At 40.8% G+C, this 17,537-nt stretch overlaps 1 protein-coding gene across 6 annotated transcripts in view; it reads right to left on the bottom strand.

Annotated features, from left to right (window-relative positions):
• Window positions 1–17,537, bottom strand: part of MRTFB (myocardin related transcription factor B) — a 120,164-nt gene that overhangs the window by 25,452 nt on the left and 77,175 nt on the right. For all 6 annotated transcript variants that reach the window (XM_081170321.1, XM_081170320.1, XM_081170318.1 and 3 more), the window contains 2 exons: window positions 3,379–3,444; window positions 851–906 (listed from right to left, as the gene is read on the bottom strand). In XM_081170321.1, coding sequence (XP_081026447.1) covers window positions 851–906; window positions 3,379–3,444 — 122 coding nt within the window. The remainder of the gene's footprint in view (window positions 1–850; window positions 907–3,378; window positions 3,445–17,537) is intronic.

The raw sequence follows: 17,537 nt of genomic DNA, 5'->3' as shown, positions 1-17,537 counted from the left end.
TACTCTTTGTAGATGACGTATTTCAAACCTATTCCTCTACATAGTGACGCTAGTGAACAAAATGTGGTATAAATCTAATTTAGGATTCCTAGCAAGTCAGCAGTTACAACCACCAGACTTTATGGTGTTTTTGAACGGTTTGATTTTTTAAATACAATAATGACTTCCCAATAGTGCAGTTTGCCCATTTTTTAAGGCCACTTCTATTGAGCAGATTGAATGTGAATACGCAACACACTTACCACAGGAAATACAAGTCAGCATTTCCCCCTGAATGTCATTAAGCAGCACTGAGTTTAAGCTGCTCTATGATTGAGTCCTATATTGCATTACAATGAAACACACTGGCACCTATCATGGTAAACCATAAACCATGGCTTACTGTGAATGAGCAGTGTACTAATGCTCATTTTGTTGGGCCAGGAGTAACAAATCATGAGCCTTGGCTTAGAGGGACATGCAAACCAGTGCTCTGGGTTTGCTTCTACCAGACAAACCACAATTCGTAAGCCAAGAACAACCCTTGGCTTTACATCATTGTGGTTTGTTTGGACAGAAAATGAATCTCAGCTGGGATTATCTACTGTAAATCTATATTCAGTGGAAGATGAGGGTGACTGGGGAAAGGGCTGAAGAATATTACAAGTAATCATTCTGTTGCCTGTTTTTGGCTTGTTTGTATTAGTTACTGTAGGACTTTAAATTTCATTAAAAATGACCCCAAAATTTAGTTCCAGAGATTATAATCTAGTTTTGTTTCATCTTGTTTCACATATCTTGCATATCTCACCCTTTCCAAATGCAAATATATGTGAAGAATGAAGCAACACGTTTAAACTTGAATCCTTACCCTGGCTCTTTCCAAGCTCTTTATCTGCTCATGGAATGCAGCTGGGCTCTTCAAAGCTACAACGGAGAAGTAAAAGACTGACATGAAACTATCAGAACATACTGGTAAAGACAGATACTTTATACTCCTTGATATTTGTTTCTACTAACTAACATTGAATGTGTTCTATCCACAGTATATGGCCTGCTCTTTGTTGCCCTCCCCCACCTGTCATAATGACGGGCCTTTCGTTAGTAATAATAAAATCTACATCGACCAATAAGTTCAATGAACATCATTAATATTGACTGGGTTCTAAAAGACCATGAGCAGAAAAATGAGGTGCTTGGATTAATTTCCCTCTATATACCGGTAGGAATTAGAGCAAGAGGTGATAATTGTGTAGAAACGGCAAACAAAAACCAAATATATGTGTATGGAAAATAATAAGTTGGTTCAGGTGTCTGCCTTACATCAACAAAAATAATGTTCATGCACTCTCATTATTCTCCCCCTTCGCTTGTATTACTCTTTCCCCATCCCTGCCAAAAGGGACTCCCAGTTAGCACTGATTAGCTGACTGGCAACCTCACTTTTGCCAGGGATTGGTTGTACTCAGGAGTTCCCCAACAACATAATTTCGCCTGCTTCCTCCACATGCATATGAAGTTGAGCAGCCACCACCTTCTCAAGCATCTTGTCGAAAGGGGAATCTTTGTAACTGGGTGGTACTTGAGCAAACCTCTAGAATCCAGGCAGATCTCTTGAGGAGAGGGTGCACTACTGCCACCTCTAATGCAGCAGGCATTACCTACTCCTGCAATGAAGAATGAAATACCCTCTGGGCTCGCTCATTCAAAACCCCAGCTAGCTCTAACAACCCAAGCTGGGCAAGGGTTAGACCTGCATGTGATAGGTTTGACATCTTCAAGTATCCTCAAGCATCTTGTTTTGCATCATCAGGCCCTGATATCTGAAACTGATACCAAACATCCAGGCTTGAGGGGGATCTAAACACCTCCTCTAGAGCTGTATTAACAATGGCAGCAAATAACTTTGCTCTCAAAATGCCTTGCAAACTTGTCATAGCAGGCTTCTGAGGGTTCCAAGCCATTTTCACAGGGCAAGATCTTAACTCATTCATCACAGAAAAACTCTGCTGGATGAGTACTGGAGGATGAAATGGTGGCAGAAGTCAGCTTTCTTTGCTGCTATCACCAACAGCACAGGGTGGGCTAAGATTACATGCCTTTATCATCAGTTGTCTTGGTTATGAGACTTATGTCACTTGCGCTCAAAGCGTCATCCACCAAGCCTACGCTGATATTGTACCAAGTACCATGGGGACAAACTGAGTGAAATCTGTCTCACCTAGCACAGACACTCACATCATGGTACTGCATGCCAAGTCAGCTCCTTCACCCAAAATCAAATTGTAAATAAGGAATGGCAATGACCAACCTGACATACAGCAACAGCACTACCAGCCTGGAGGACAGGTTGGTAGAACAGAAAAGGCCACAGACCACAATTAACTGCTTGCTATTATCTTCTCTTCATCCACCTGTGCTGCATCCCACTTTGCCACTGAATGTCCGGATTGAGGCATCTCTTTCCCCCCGCCTCACCCACCTCTTCCTCCACCCAAACACATAAGCTACCCAACTCACAAACACACAAATGAAGGAAAAGTTTAGAAGAAGACATAAATAGGAACAAACTCCATGGAAAGCAAGCCTGCTCGAAATTTATCACAAGATAGCAAAGCTAAAATAAAACAATTAGCAGCAAACAAAGTGCATATGATGTTTCTAAAAATGCACACAAAAAGCCCATTTCCTACACACCCTAAGAGGCTCATATCTTTAAGGTTTATTGAAAGTGCAGTGGAAACAGACCCAAGCAGTCTACTAAAAAGTGCAACCCAGACTCTTGCCTTGGGCCACCCCTTCCCAAACCGCCACTCAGCAACCTTACAAAACCAGCCCCTCGTTCTAGCCTCTTACACCAAAAACCCACCCAGTTCCACATGATTAGGTTTTCCATCGTAACTTCCACATGTGTTACGCAACTTTCTCATGTGGAAGGTATCTTTGGGTTCTGACCAACTGAATCATGTTTTAGAAACAGTATATATCTCCAAGCAATAAAGGTTTTTTAGTTGCTTCTGAAGCAGTAATTCTAAATTCACATACGGACATCCTAATATTAGCTATTACAGAGACATGTGACAATAAATCATTTTATTGTTCATTGAATTTATAATTAATCCATAATACTTCAATGAAGTATATTATTGGTTTTTAACAAAAATCTGTATTTTTCCCAGGTTTTTTCTAAACTTAAAAATGGTAGACAAATTCCACAAAGGTGAAATATTTGTGTGTGTGTGTGTGTCTGAGAAAGAAAAAGACAGTGAAAGCACATAATTTTGATTATCCCTTTGTTTTCTGGGGGGCATAAATGTTATTGGTTATTTCCTTTTGTCTTCAGCAAGAAGTCTGAGAATTCAGTGCTGCACAAGCTGCAAAAAATAAAATTAGTCTTACGTGGCATGATTCCCTGATCCACCAGCTGTTCTCTTGTCCGCCTTTGCTGTAGCCTTAGCTGAAGTACTGGCAACAGAAAAAAGGGAATAATTATTTGACAATCAGGAACGCAGTTTTACGAGTAGCTAAGTACAATGGGTGCAATCCAGAGAAAGTTAGAGGAATACATAATTCTCACTAAATTAATCGGACTTAAGCCCTACAGCTTAATGTTTCATTATGACCCCTTGTTTTCCATAGGATTTAGGTGCATCAACACAGACAGAATATGCTCCATTCCACAGTGGAGTGGCACAGGCATTTTAACTTGAAGTCATGCATTATTGTATTGCATTGTGTTTTAATGGTAGTAGAATATTGCCAAGACACTAGGCATTTTATCTGCGGAAGATTTCTCTTTGTAAATGTCCATATCTACAATCAATTCCCTAGGAGCTGATGCTGTTAGTGCAGGGAAGTCCCCAGATCAAATCTCACCCAACTAAATGATTTAAAGGACAGCACTATTTTTTTAGCCCCACATCTACAATACAGGGATTATAACACTAGTCTGTTAGGACTGTTGAAAGGATTACTAAAATAAAGTGTAAGGAGTGATTTTAACACTTAATACAAATTGGGCTGGGATCAGACCTTACCCCAGTCCACCACAATCATCTCACTCCCTATACAACTCTTTTCCACTGTCCTCAGTCATCCATACAGTAACATTTAATTAGAACCTACTAGCATGAAGTCCGAAGTGAATAGTCCCAAAGCATAGTTCTACCCCAGATAAAATCCAGGAATCATCCATGTGCAGGATTGTGCAGACTGGTTTTTACACTTAGTGGCCCTACTCAAATGCTATGCTCCTGCATGAAGCCCGTAAGCAGGGAGGGCTGACTGGGTAGGCAAAAAAAGAAAATGTATTTTCACATTCTACCATGCATATGCCCTGGCTCAGGAAAAGGTATTATTCAATCCAACCCACTATATATTTGTTATTAAAGAACTATCACTGGAAGTTTGACATGTTCTGTTGTGTGCTCAGGGAATCATGCAGAGGTTAAAGATGCTGTAAGGTTTCTGGTTATCCATTTTTAATGGGGGTATTTTTACATCTGCTTTTGGTCCAAACTGAATGACTGACTCTCCACCTTCTTACAGTATTCAATTCTTATATTTCTGAGTTGGCATAACTCATTACAGCCTTCCTCAGTTATCACAACTCCACAGTGGTGTGTGTGTCACATATAAAATGCCATGTGTGTGGCAAAAGGCCAATAAGTTTCTCTCAGAGAGTTTTAAGAAAAAGACTGTTTCTCTGTTTTGAAAATTAGGTCACACCTTCAGGGCCACAGCAACCCTGCTTGCTTTTTAAATTTCCACTCAGCAATCAAATGACACTACCAACACATTTATAGGCTGGTTTAAATCAGTAGCTTAGCCACAGTGGACCTGATCCTGTAAATCAGCCTTCCCCAACAAGGTGCCTTCCAGATGTTGTTGGACTACAACTTCCCATCATCCTAGGACCTAGACCAGGGGTCAGCAACCTTTTTCAGCTGTGGGCCGGTCCACCGTCCCTCAGACCATGTGGTGGGCCGGACTATTTTTTTTGGGGGGGGGGTGAACAAATTCCTATGCCCCACAAATAACCCAGAGATGCATTTTAAATAAAAGGACACATTCTACTCATGTAAAAACACACTGATTCCCGGACCGTCTGCGGGCCGGATTGAGAAGGCGATTGGGCCAGATCCAGCCCCCGGGCTTTAGGTTGCCTACCCCTGACCTAGACCAATGTCCACACTGCCTGTGGCTGATGGGAGCTGAGGTCCAAAACATGTGCCAGATACCACATTGTGGGAGGCAGTTACAAACTTTTAGACTGCAAGGATATCAATAGGTCATAGTTCCTAGTCCAAGAATTGCAGGCCAAAAATAAATTGGTTCCGTAGATCTTGGTGTGTGTTTTTTAAAGTTAGTTGTCAAAACAAAATGATTACATCTTAATACTTCTCCTTGAGACTTGATATGAGATAAGAAAAGGGAATCTAAGCAAACAATTAATCAAAGCATGTATACATCCTCTCTTCAAATAAAGTTTTTTTGAAAAGGGATTTAGGATAGGAAATATATATAATAAACTACATTGCATTCTCCTGTTTTTTCTTGATAGCTTATGAATGTATGTTCAGGATGTGAAGTTTCCATTCTACTTTTTTTAAAATGGAAACAAAACAAAAGTAGTTGCCAGATGGTCAAAAGAAACTCAATACTGTAATTTTAGGACACTGTTTGTTTTTGAATGACAAACACTTTCAATGTGCAAAGTGTTTCCCCAAAAAACACATAATTTTCAGTATGATATCAATATATAAATAAGTTACTAGTCTAAAATATGAGTTCTGTTGGTTCTATATTTATTTTGTAAAATTTATATATCGCTTGATTTTTTTAAAAAAAAAATCCTTAAAGAGGTTTACAGAGAGAATAAAAAGATAAAATTATTGTTTAAAAATAATTGAAACAACTATTTAAAACGTTCAAAAATTAGGCAATAAGCTAAACAATATATCACCATTCTAGATATCTGTGTAGGCTTGTCTAAACAAAAATGTTTTAGCAGGCACCAAAAATAAGTGTGTGTGTATCAAACCTAGAAAACAATGCCATTCTATTATTCTAGAAAGGACCCCTCTCCCCCCAAAATTGCCACATTCGCACGCAATGCTAAGTCAAACTATGGATTAGTGCAAATGTGTGAGCTACCAGGGAGAAACTGCAGCTGTTTTGCTCCTCCCAAATCTTTCTAGCTAAATCCAGCACAGCAGCTAAATCAAGGTTTGGCTTAGCATGTTGCCCCAACTCTGGTTTCTGGTTAAGTCCTCTCCTCCTTTATGGCTCCCCTTCATCACCTCCACACCACAACAGGACAATTACCTATTCCCCCCTCAACAGCATACAAATCAATATGGCTAACCTGACCCAACAACTTACCCTCACCCCACACACAAACAAGCCACGCTGCAATCAACTGAAACACCGACTTGTGGTTTACACACCATTTGTTCAATAACCTGTGATTCAATTTTGGCTTAGAGTGGTGTGCAACTAGGCCATACTCTGCAATGCAGTGTTCCAGGTAATGCACTGCACACTGCCTCACACTGTCTCTACTAACCAAAAAAAGGAACTTGTTTGCATGCCCCTATTTGTAATTCTGATCCTAATAAATCTAGAGCACTAGGATTATAAATTGTGCAGCACACTCAGAATAGAGAACTTAGAATAAAGCAACTCTAATTCTCCATGACTGGAAAGAGCACATAGGGGGTTATTCTTTCTAGTTCATGACTTCTGCCTTGTGTAATCACACATCTGCACCAACAAAATATGGATCGCTATCTATTCTCTCACCCCTTCCATCTTTTCAGTATCTATAGCAAGGCTAATAGATGAGATCACAGAGCCTGGCGTGCTCTGGTCTGTGGGGTCACAAAGAGTTGGACACAACTTTTACCAGTATCTGAAGGTATCTGAGGGTAAAAGTTTGCCGCCACATTCAGTTATACACAAGTATGGTCAAATTTGTTGGAATTTATTTATTTAATTATTTGCTGACTTAAGTCATGGGTATAATCTTTTCTTATCTGCAGCAAACATTGGCCTAATAAGATGCAGGTTGACCACTCCACGTAGCTGTAACACTGAAGTGTAAATGTGCATCTTTTCAATCATAACTGCAGGGAATCTGTGAGGTCTGGACAGAGGAGTAAAATTAGCCTTTGATCAGTTTGTGAAGAATACTTCAGATACCATCTCAGAACATTCTAAATTAGAGTGTTCAGTTCTTTCACTGGTATGAACATTAAGTCACTGTGAGAAGAGAGAGAGAGAGAGAGGAGAAATGGATTACACAGGAAAGTCTTTTTGGTTATCTCTACACTTACAGGCTAAAATCTCTAAGTAGGGTCAAGTAGTTACTGAACATGAAGGGCAAGGAATCCCCAGATCACTTAAAAAATATTTTATATACACCTTTTGTAACATTTGCTTTTATAGCATGTTTAAAACAACAAATACTTGAGCTAAGTCTATGTCTTAACTTTTGAAAACTTGTACCTCAATGTGGAGAGCAACAGATGAAACTTATCAATGAAAACAAATTAATACTAAACTGTATCTCATCTTTTAGAATAATAACCTTTCAAAAATATTTTTTTCCCCAGTTAACAGCACATCGAGCAATTCAATTGTGTTGCAGTGCCAAACATTTTTATCTAGTGTCCTGTTGTGAAGTATACCTGCTTACTGCGATGGACATGCCAGAAGATGCTGGTGCTCATTTTATAATGCAGCATGGGCTCAGGGTAGTATAAACACATCTGATGCCTTGAGTCTATCAGAAAGACTAGCACTTTAAAAAGCCTGCTGCCAAAAGCGACATGAGACGAGCAGAAATGCTATTAGTTATGGGGATTAACAATGCATTTGCCATTGCCAGAAATGCAGTGCAAGCCAAGGTTCCAATGTGAAGGCTCCAGAGTGGGAACTATACCCCAAACAATATAATAAGAGCCATTCCCCAAATAAAGCGAGTCAAACTGAAATGTTGCCAAGTATATTTGTGTGTGTGTGTGTGTGTGTGTGTGTGTGTGTGTGTGTGTGTGTACACACAGTCAAGCAACCTTTTCCATAATAAATTAGAGAGCAAAATGTTTGCCTTTTTAATTATTTCAAATTGCTCAAAGAGCTCTGATGTTGTTATAATCACATACTTTTAAAATACAAGCACTGTAATTATTCCAGAAGGTTTGTCACAAGGTTCTATTAAAATCTAATCTAAAATAAAATCAAATAAAATGTCCACCAGGATTATGGAATATGTGCTTGTGTGCTGCTCATCAGTTAGCTTTTTAATCTCAGTTATCTTTTTACATTTGCATGGATATCTGCCATATTTTGTTTGTTTCTTATCTGAGTTTTACCTATGCTACAATGTGAATTGATGGGATGCGGGTGGCGTTGTGGTCTAAACCACAGCGCTTAGGGCTTGCTGATCAGAAGGTTGGTGGTTCGAATCCTCACTATTGCTCTGTCCCAGCTCTTGCCAACCTAGCAGTTCAAAAGCACGTCAAAGTGCAAGTAGATAAATAGGTACTGCTCTGGTGGGAAGGTAAACAGCGTTTCCATGCGCTGCTCTGGTTTGCCAGAAGCAGCTTAGTCATGCTGGCCTCATGACCCGGAAGCTGTACGGCAGCTCCCTCGGCCAGTAAAGCAAGATGAGCGCCGCAACCCCAGAGTCGTCTGCAACTGGACTTAACAGTCAGTAGTCCCTTTACCTGTACCTTTACAATGTGAATTATACCATGATCCCACAATTCCAATTTCTCAACTTGTTCTTCTCAAACAGTACCCCCAGCCAACCCCATGGCACTCTGTTTTTAAATAGTTGAGCACTCTGGGAAATGAGTATGTGGTATGTCATGGAGATCAGCTGTTCAAAAAAATAATAATTATATAGAGCTAGTGCAAATCCCTTGTTTAACTTACTGCAGTTCCGCACACACTTACCTGGGAGTAAGTCCCATGAAAATAAGACTTACTTCTGAGTAGACATTTACAGCACTACGCAGTAGTAGCTCTTTGTGCTCTTATGTTTTTATTCCACAAGACTGCCACAACTCACATAAATGTATTGATTGGCAGAAAAATGGTAGCTTGCCCGAGACCAAGCTACCATTCAGTTCACGTTGCAATGGGGATTTCACAAATGGCTCATTCACTTACACATTACTCTATGTGACACCTCTGCAAAGTTGCCATGATCTTAGCTAGGAAGGACATCCCAAAGATCCGAGGTGACTACAGTTAAAGCCTTGCTACAAGAGTTTATTATTTTATCATACATAATAAGCCATATGGACCAGAGAGTGATCTGATGATACCAGCTGATGCAAGGATTCATACTTGTGGCAATCAAAGAAAAATGGTATTTTCTATCCTTATAGTGTTATCTATACCAAGGCTTCCCAAAACAAGCTTTATTTAGATGTGATTCAAATTATAATACTGTACAATAAAATGCAACGTAAGAAATAAAAGAAGCAATAAAATACAATTAAAAATCATAACATATAGTAGGGCTGCCATATGTCTGAAATTTTCCAGATTTGGACCTCGTAAATATTATCTGAGCAGAAATTGCTTGAATGTCTGGGAAAACTTCCTTAAAAATATATGTTCCTCATCTTCTTTTTTTGTGTTGAGATTTTGCAAAAAGAAGCTCAACAACTTTGTCTGGATTTTCACGTTTTGAAATATGGCAACCCTAGCATATAGCACAGTGCATTATAATAGCTACAACAGGCAGAAAAGAATAACTAAATAGTCCACCAAGGTCCTCAGCAATTATAAGGAACTATTTAATTCCAGCTCCAATGAGATTTGTAGCATGTTCTGTTCAACTTCTGTCTGTGTTTTTAAATGTGTCATCTAAAATGTCCAGCTGCATTTTGAGTGTACATGTATTATAAACACTGTGATTTATAATGTGGGATTCACTGGCATATATACACATATCAAAAGAAGTATGAACAGTGGAGGGAAGCAGGACACAAAGTGTAAAGCATGTATTCTCTTTACTTTTAAAGCAAGATGGGCTGTTGTTGTTTAAAAAAATAGATAGGCTTTCCCCTGCAGGCATCTTAATTATAATTTAATTTGACTTTATTGTCCATCTGCACAAACCATAGCTAGGAATCAATTTAGCCTTGAGCTGTTGCCACCACACCAAAAGAAGAGGTGCTGAGAGAGCTTAAATTACTGTCATGCCTACCCTCCAACATTTCTCTGATGAAAATAGGGACGTCCCATTCCATAATGATAATTTTGCCCTTTATACCCCACACATCTTAATGGGTTGCCCCAGCCAATCTGGGCAGCTTCCAACATATATAAAAACATAATAAAACATTAAACATTGAAACAAATTCTATACAGCATTGCCCTCAGATGGCTCAGGGGTCAGATAACTCCATACCATCAAACATTTCATCCTAAGGGGGATATTCCAGGATCAAATCAGAAACCAGGACATCTTCTCTAAATCTGGGAAGTCCCTGGAAAATAGGGACACTTGGAGGGTCTGCAATGCACTCTATGTATGGCTGCCTTTGAGGCCCAGAAGCTGCAGCAAGTGCAAAATGCATTACAGAAAGAATTGTACTGGTTGCCAATTAGCTACGGGGCTATGTTCAAGCTGCTGGTTCTGGTGCATTAAAGTCCTATAAAGCATGGGACCAGAATACTTGAAAGATCATCTCACCCTTATAAACCCAATTGAGAGGTCCGGAGGGTGACAACACAAAAGTGGGCCTTTTTTTGTGGCAGCTCCCCACTTGTGGAATGTTCTTCCCAGGGCGGCTGGCTTAGCGCATTTGTTACATATCTTTAGGTGCCAGGCAAAAACAATCTGTGCCCTTTTGAGCTGTGAGAGGTATTGTTTCCATTTGTTACTATGGTGTGCATTTTTGTGTTACGTATTTTAAACCGCCCTGCAATGCATTGATGAAGGGAAGTATAGAACTTTTAATAAATGAATGAATAATTTGAACTCTGTGAGCAAAGGCCTCCTGCAGATACCATCTTATCAGGAGGTTTGTTCCACATAATATAGCAATCGGGCACCTATCCTTTGCAATTCCCTCCCTTCAAATATTATACAGGCACCATCTTCAGTGGAGGTTTTTTGGCAGCTAGTGAAACCCTTCCTCTTTCAACAAGTCTTTCAAGTAAAGCTCTTTCCCAGCCTGCGTTTGTTTAGGAATTGTTTCTAGACGTTTTCTTTTACTGTTTGTGTTTGCTGCCCTAGGCACCACTGAAATATATATTTATCAATAAACCAATTAATAAATAAAATATGCAGCATGGATTTACAAACAACAAAATGAACAGGCACACAATTCTCACATAACCCCCCCCCCAGGACATAGTGTTGTCATCACTGCTGCTTTGTGTCCCTGGTACCATCCCTCGCAGATGTACCAACTCCCCATTTTATTTATTTATTTAGGCACTGCCTATCAGCCTTCAAGGATTCCCAGGGAAGCACACAATAAAACCAAGTAAATAAGAAGAATACAAGCCAATTAAATTAATTTCTAGCAAAACAGCAACACAGTCATTAATTAGACCAGGATGCATGTTGCAGCAGACAGGTGGGAGGCTTTCTTGAGAGGAACCCCATAAATGTCATAAATAGATAAATACATTTATTCTGGGTAACAGCCAGCTAATTTGGATCCATCCACAAACAGCTGTGCTTTGAACAGTTAAAACACCGCTCTTGGTAAAACTAATTGTGCTGTAGTTTGGGAAGTCACACTCTTTGCCAACAACAGAAAAGTGTGTTGAAGACCTATTCGATTCATCCACTAAATAACCAGCTGCAAACCACAGCAGGGCTAATTGCAAGAAATGAAACTCAATTTGGCAACCATTTCTAGATATGTGCTCTGAGTGATAAATTTTGGCTTCTTTTTTCCATTTGTGTGCAGTGCAAGAGTTTCTTTCTCCCTGCCCCCCATATTCAGTAGTGTGTCTGGAAATGGAAATTTGTTTAAGGGATGCTGATCCTAGCAGTTGTTATTAATTATAAAATTGAAATATTTGTGAATCTCCTGTTACATGTAAGAGTTTGTTGGTATTTGCATGTGTGCATGCATGTGTATGAACAATAGGCAATCCCAGATCTTGTCGTTTTATCATTATCTTTTTATTCTGCTACTTTGGATATCATTTTTATAGTAGGGATGGGGGTACATCTGCTTAAACTTGAGTACACTAAAGAGATATGAATTGCAATCTTGGTCAAAATTTAATCTAGCACTATATTCCGTTCTTCAGCAGAAGGTAACCAGCTGCAATGAAGTAAAGTAGTAAGAGCTTAGAAAAACAGGTTTTCCAGTATTTGACTTTGGACATTTACAGAAGGCACTACAGCTGTTCTTCTTGCTGCCATGGAAACGGTGCAGAAATCTGGTGAGTTCCTTTGAATTTATCACAGTTGTTACAAAAACGATTTCCCCTCCTTTAAAAAACAATAAATAGAGCAATTTTTCCACTTTGGCAATTGCTCACAATGCAATATATGATGCTGTCCTAATGTTGGACCAAATAATTTATTGTGTGGCTGCATCAATTAGAATGAGTCTAAAAGTGCAAAAAGCGAGATGAAGTACCGTATTTTTCCATGTATAAGACTATTTCCCCCCCTAAAAAATAATGTCCAAAATTTGGAGGCATCTTTTACATGGATAGATCTCCCCCCGTTTTCTTAAATTGGAGGCCCCCAAAATAGGGGGTGTCTTATAGACACAGAAAAATACAGTATTTGAATATTGAAGATCATGCCTATTTTATACAGACAGCTAAAAATTCAGTTGAAAATGGAAACATTTCTAACAACTCACTGGGTTTTGCAAATTTGGTCGCTAAGTATTTCAAGAGTACATAAATCCACATTTTGCCCTGAATATACAGATTGTAATTTTTTAATTGTTGTTGTAAACTGATTCCAGAAATAATTTGATTTTGTTAAAAGATGATAGACTTGCCTTCATTTAATTAAATTCAACATCTCAAAAATTAGAATGCACATTATAATCTTTTAATTGTTCACGATGCAAGCTTGCAAAAGGTCATAAAATATGTGGTTTTTGACTCCCTATTACTCATCTTGCATGCTTCCAAAATAACATATCTGTTAACAGTTATAACTGAAATGCTATTAGCAAAGGAAAAAAGAGCTAAAAGTGGGAAGCAGGGCTCCCTTGGGCTTTGTAGGCAGTTCCTTTATGATCACCCGAGCTTATCCCTTGATTGACTCAAGGCAAAATCCCACCTTCCTAATCAGTGAAATGCAGAATATGATGTGATCCTTCCCATGTGGGATCTATTATTGCTGTGGGTTACTTAGCTGTTCTTCTAGGATATAACCCTGTATTGAACATTTACTGTGATGATCTAGGATCCTACTCAATTAGCAATCGACTTTCTACATTAGCAAGAGGTTGGGTTAGATGACCACTGAGGTCCCTTCCAACTCCATGATTCTAAGATACTCTGGTTGTGGGAAAATGATTGCTTGTACATGAGAGCATGAGCAAAGTTCTTATTGTTGCAGGGTGATCTCATAGCTAGAAGCATCCTTGGAGCATGAATAGCGCGTGAACAGCTCGTGCTGTCCCATATGATTGGCTAACGTAGCATGGCCTGATTGCTCGCATGGTCTAGTACCAAGGTCTTTATCTGCTGGCTAGAACAAATTGCTTGACTTGTATTTTTTGTATCTTTTCTATTTCACACAATAAAAGCTGTGCTGCATTAGCCCTAGGAGCAGCCATATTTCGGAACCCCTCATGGTGTGAGACTGATTTTTCCCTGGATGTCGAGCTGCAACTCGACATTTGGTGCCCCGTGTGACTGCCTTCGGACTTCACGTTGTTTTTCATTATTCAGCACTCACCAACACGTCGTTCATCCACGTAGTGGATCCCTGGTGAGTGCTCCCGTGTGACTGCCTGTTTTTCATTATTCAGCACTCACCAACACGTCGTTCATCCACGTAGTGGATCCCTGGTGAGTGCTCCCGTGTGATTTCTTTCGGATTTCATGCTGTTTTACAACGTTCAGCTCTCACCTCGCCCCGCAAGGGCTGCAGACGCGTCGTTCATCCACGTAGTGGATCCCTGGTGAGAGCTCCCGTGTGAATGTGATTCTGGACTACGTTACGGACTTATCAGCACTTATCTCCGCCCGGACAGGGCAAAAAGGCGCCTTCCTCATCCTCCTACGGATCCCTCGGTAAGTGCTCCCTGCCTTTTTTTGCAACTCTTGCAATCATGGGAAAATCTCTCTCTGCACCACAGAAAAAATTTTATAAAGACCTTAAATTCCTTTTGGCCAGTAACAACCTTGCTGTTCGGAAAGCTGACCTTAAGTCCCTTATAATAGCCCTGGACACTCACTGCCCGTGGTTCCCCCAGGACGGAAATTGGCAGTTAGATGATTGGAAAAAAATTGGACACTTCTTTCAAAATCATCCACAAATTGATGTCAAGGTTTTGCATGCCTGGAGTAACGTCTACAAAGCTATGTCGTGTTTAACTCCTTCAAACATTCTTCTGGCTGCTGCGACAGCTTCTTCGCCCGCCCTTCAGGTACCTGTTTTGCCTGCCTCAAACCTACCTCCTAAACCGCCGGACATTTTCCCTCCGGCTCCTCCTGTCGTCCCTCCCCTGCATTCTCCGCATTCTTCACTTCCTGCACCTCCCGTTACTACTCCTCTCCAAGAATCTTCGCATTCAGCACCCCCCACTCTTCCAACTCCTGCGCCCAAGGCCTCTGCCACCGCTGTTACTACTCCTCTCCAAGAATCTCTCCGTGCCGCTGCCCCATTGTTGGGTTTTGACTGTGCAACTCCTAATCTCTTCCCTGTGATTGCTCCTGCCGCGCCAGGGGGAGGCCCAGCCCGGCACGAACAGTTTGATTTGAGATTCATAAAGGAACTGCATTCCTCTGTCAAGGACAATGGTTTACAATCTCCTTACACCCTGGGCTTGTTTGGCACTATTTTTCAACAAAATTTGATACCAGAGGATGTTAAGCTGTTGGCCCGCACTGTAATGCAGCCTCATCAAATGATTTTGTTTATACAAGCTTGGCACTGGGCCTGCCAACGTCGTGTTGATGGGATTCGGAATAATCTTAATAATGCTGCATTGGCTAATCATCAGGCTGCTTTGGCTGCTGCCGCTGCTGGTGCCGCCCCACCCCCAGCCCCCGTCATGTTAACCCAAGCTGATGTCCTTGATGGGTTAACGGGAGGAGGCAATTTTCTTACTGCTGCCCAACAGCTAACTCTCCAACCTCAGTATTGGGAGGCCACTACAGCCGCTGCCCAAGAGGCTCTGGCCTCTGTCCCTGATGACAAGAATGAGCGCGATGGCCTATTGGGAAGCATCAGACAGGACCCTGCAAAGCCCTATGGACAATTTGTTGATCGCTTGTATAATACCTTCAAGCGGCAAGTTCAGGACCTGGCAGCACAAGACCTGACTGTACACCAGCTTGCGTTCACTAATGTAAATGAGAACCATAAGCAAGTGCTGCGTCTTCTAATGGCAACATCAAATATAGCCATTGCTGATATCCTTACAGCCTGCAAGTCAGTGGGCACTGCTAGCCACGGCCTGCTAGCCACGGCCTTGTCCTCCGCCGTGTCCCAAAATCCTGCAAAGGCTACAACCTGTTGGATTGACAGTGGCTAAAGAAAAAATCCAGCGGACCTTACCTATTACGTACCTGGGACACAAGCTGACAGCATCTGCAGCCATTCCAGTTACGCCTCAACTACAGTTTCCTGGTTATCTTAGATTGGTGGATTTACAACAAATCCTTGGACAGCTGAATTGGATAAAGAGTTATTTGGACCTGCCCACCTCCACTTTGTCTCCACTATTTTCTGCCCTTAAAGGACATAAGGATCCAGCAGACAAGATCACAGTCACCTCTGCAATGGATAAAGTCACCTTCCACAGCTGTTCCAGTGTTTCCTGGCACGTTGAAAGGCCATCTTCATCCCTACTGCATTGGCCCCCCTTTTCCCTGGGAAGCCACTTCAACCACCAAACATCATTACAGTTTTGCTGCCTCTTGTTTGGGAAATGAACCTGGCTTTGAAGGATGCCCTCGTCAGACCGGCATCGCTTGGGTTTTGCCCCCCAATAGCGACCATCCCATCGGTGTCACCACGTTTCGTTGGGTTTGGATTCTTGGCTCAGCAGTGCACGGAGCAGTACATGAGGCCTATTTACAGCAAATGGGCTCCTGTATCTGCAGAAATGGCTGTGTGGCTTCTCCTGGATTGTGGTTTTTACATGTCAATAATCGAGCCACGAAATATCACGCAGGTTGCTCGGAAACAGCTATTGGAATAATTCACCATTCTCACCCTTATTGCCCCCCCGAGCAACCAATATGGCATCGTCCTGAGTGGCCCCACAATTCCACTTCACACGGGTGGAGCCTCTCCGGGAACTTTGTAAAACACCGCTTTCGTCGTGCTGCTCTTTTGCAGAAGGCCAGGAGGCCTGAACCTTATCATCAGATTTGGACTAACAATACTTACGTTAGAGACATTAATCATTTTGCTTCTATGCTTAATCTTTCTGATTGTTGGATGTGTATGCATATCCCTCCTCAATCAAAAAGATCTGGCATTTTATTACATGGTATTCCTATAAATGCTTCATATAAGATTAGCAATAATATGAAAGACAATCGCATAAGTTTACCTCCTGTATCTCTATCGCTTGTAGAATTAGCTCCGTATTGTTTTCATTTTAATCATAATAGCAAAAAATTTTTAGGTCACTATCCATATTGTAATTGGACATATGAGTACATTAATGGATCTTCTTGTTTTCTTAATGTTACAACCATGAGTGGTAGGCCAAAGGTCTTAATTAATAATGTCACGACCTACATGACCTATGAACAACAAGCCGCGTGTAGAGATTTTTATGTTTGGTTCGACTGGATGAGAAAGAGCAGCAGAACTACATGTTTGCTTCAATCTGATTTATGGTTATTATGTGGCACAAGGGCCTACAAAGAACTCCCCTCTGCCTTTTCTGGTACCTGCACGTTAGGAATAGTAGTACCCTTGGTGTATAAAATAGATAAGCTCCCAGCGGTCCGTTTGCGCAACAGAAGGGAAGTACAATCACCTATTTCTCAATATACAGGGACAACTATTTCTAGGTCTCTTCTGCCTTCTTTAGGTGCAGCCATGAATTACCGTGATTTGCATAAATTGGCAAACTGGACAGAAAATTTGTTCAATTCCACCATTTTGGCTTTAAAAATGATTAACAAAGAAATATCAGAAATAAGAAATGTAGTTCTTCAACATCATTATGCTTTAGATGTGATCCTTGCTTCTAAAGGTGGAATTTGTGCCTTAATTTATTCTCATTGCTGCATGTATATAACTGATCAATCAACCAATATTTCTGCTACTATTGATCATATGGAACAAATGATAGCCCATAATCCTTTGAATCCACCTGAAGGTTTTGATCCATGGGAGTGGTTGTCTTCTTGGT

The sequence above is a fragment of the Podarcis bocagei genome, assembly GCF_964188305.1.
Source record: "Podarcis bocagei genome assembly, chromosome: 14".
Taxonomy (NCBI): Eukaryota; Metazoa; Chordata; class Lepidosauria; order Squamata; family Lacertidae; genus Podarcis; species Podarcis bocagei.
This window is presented reverse-complemented; position numbering and strand designations above follow the sequence as displayed.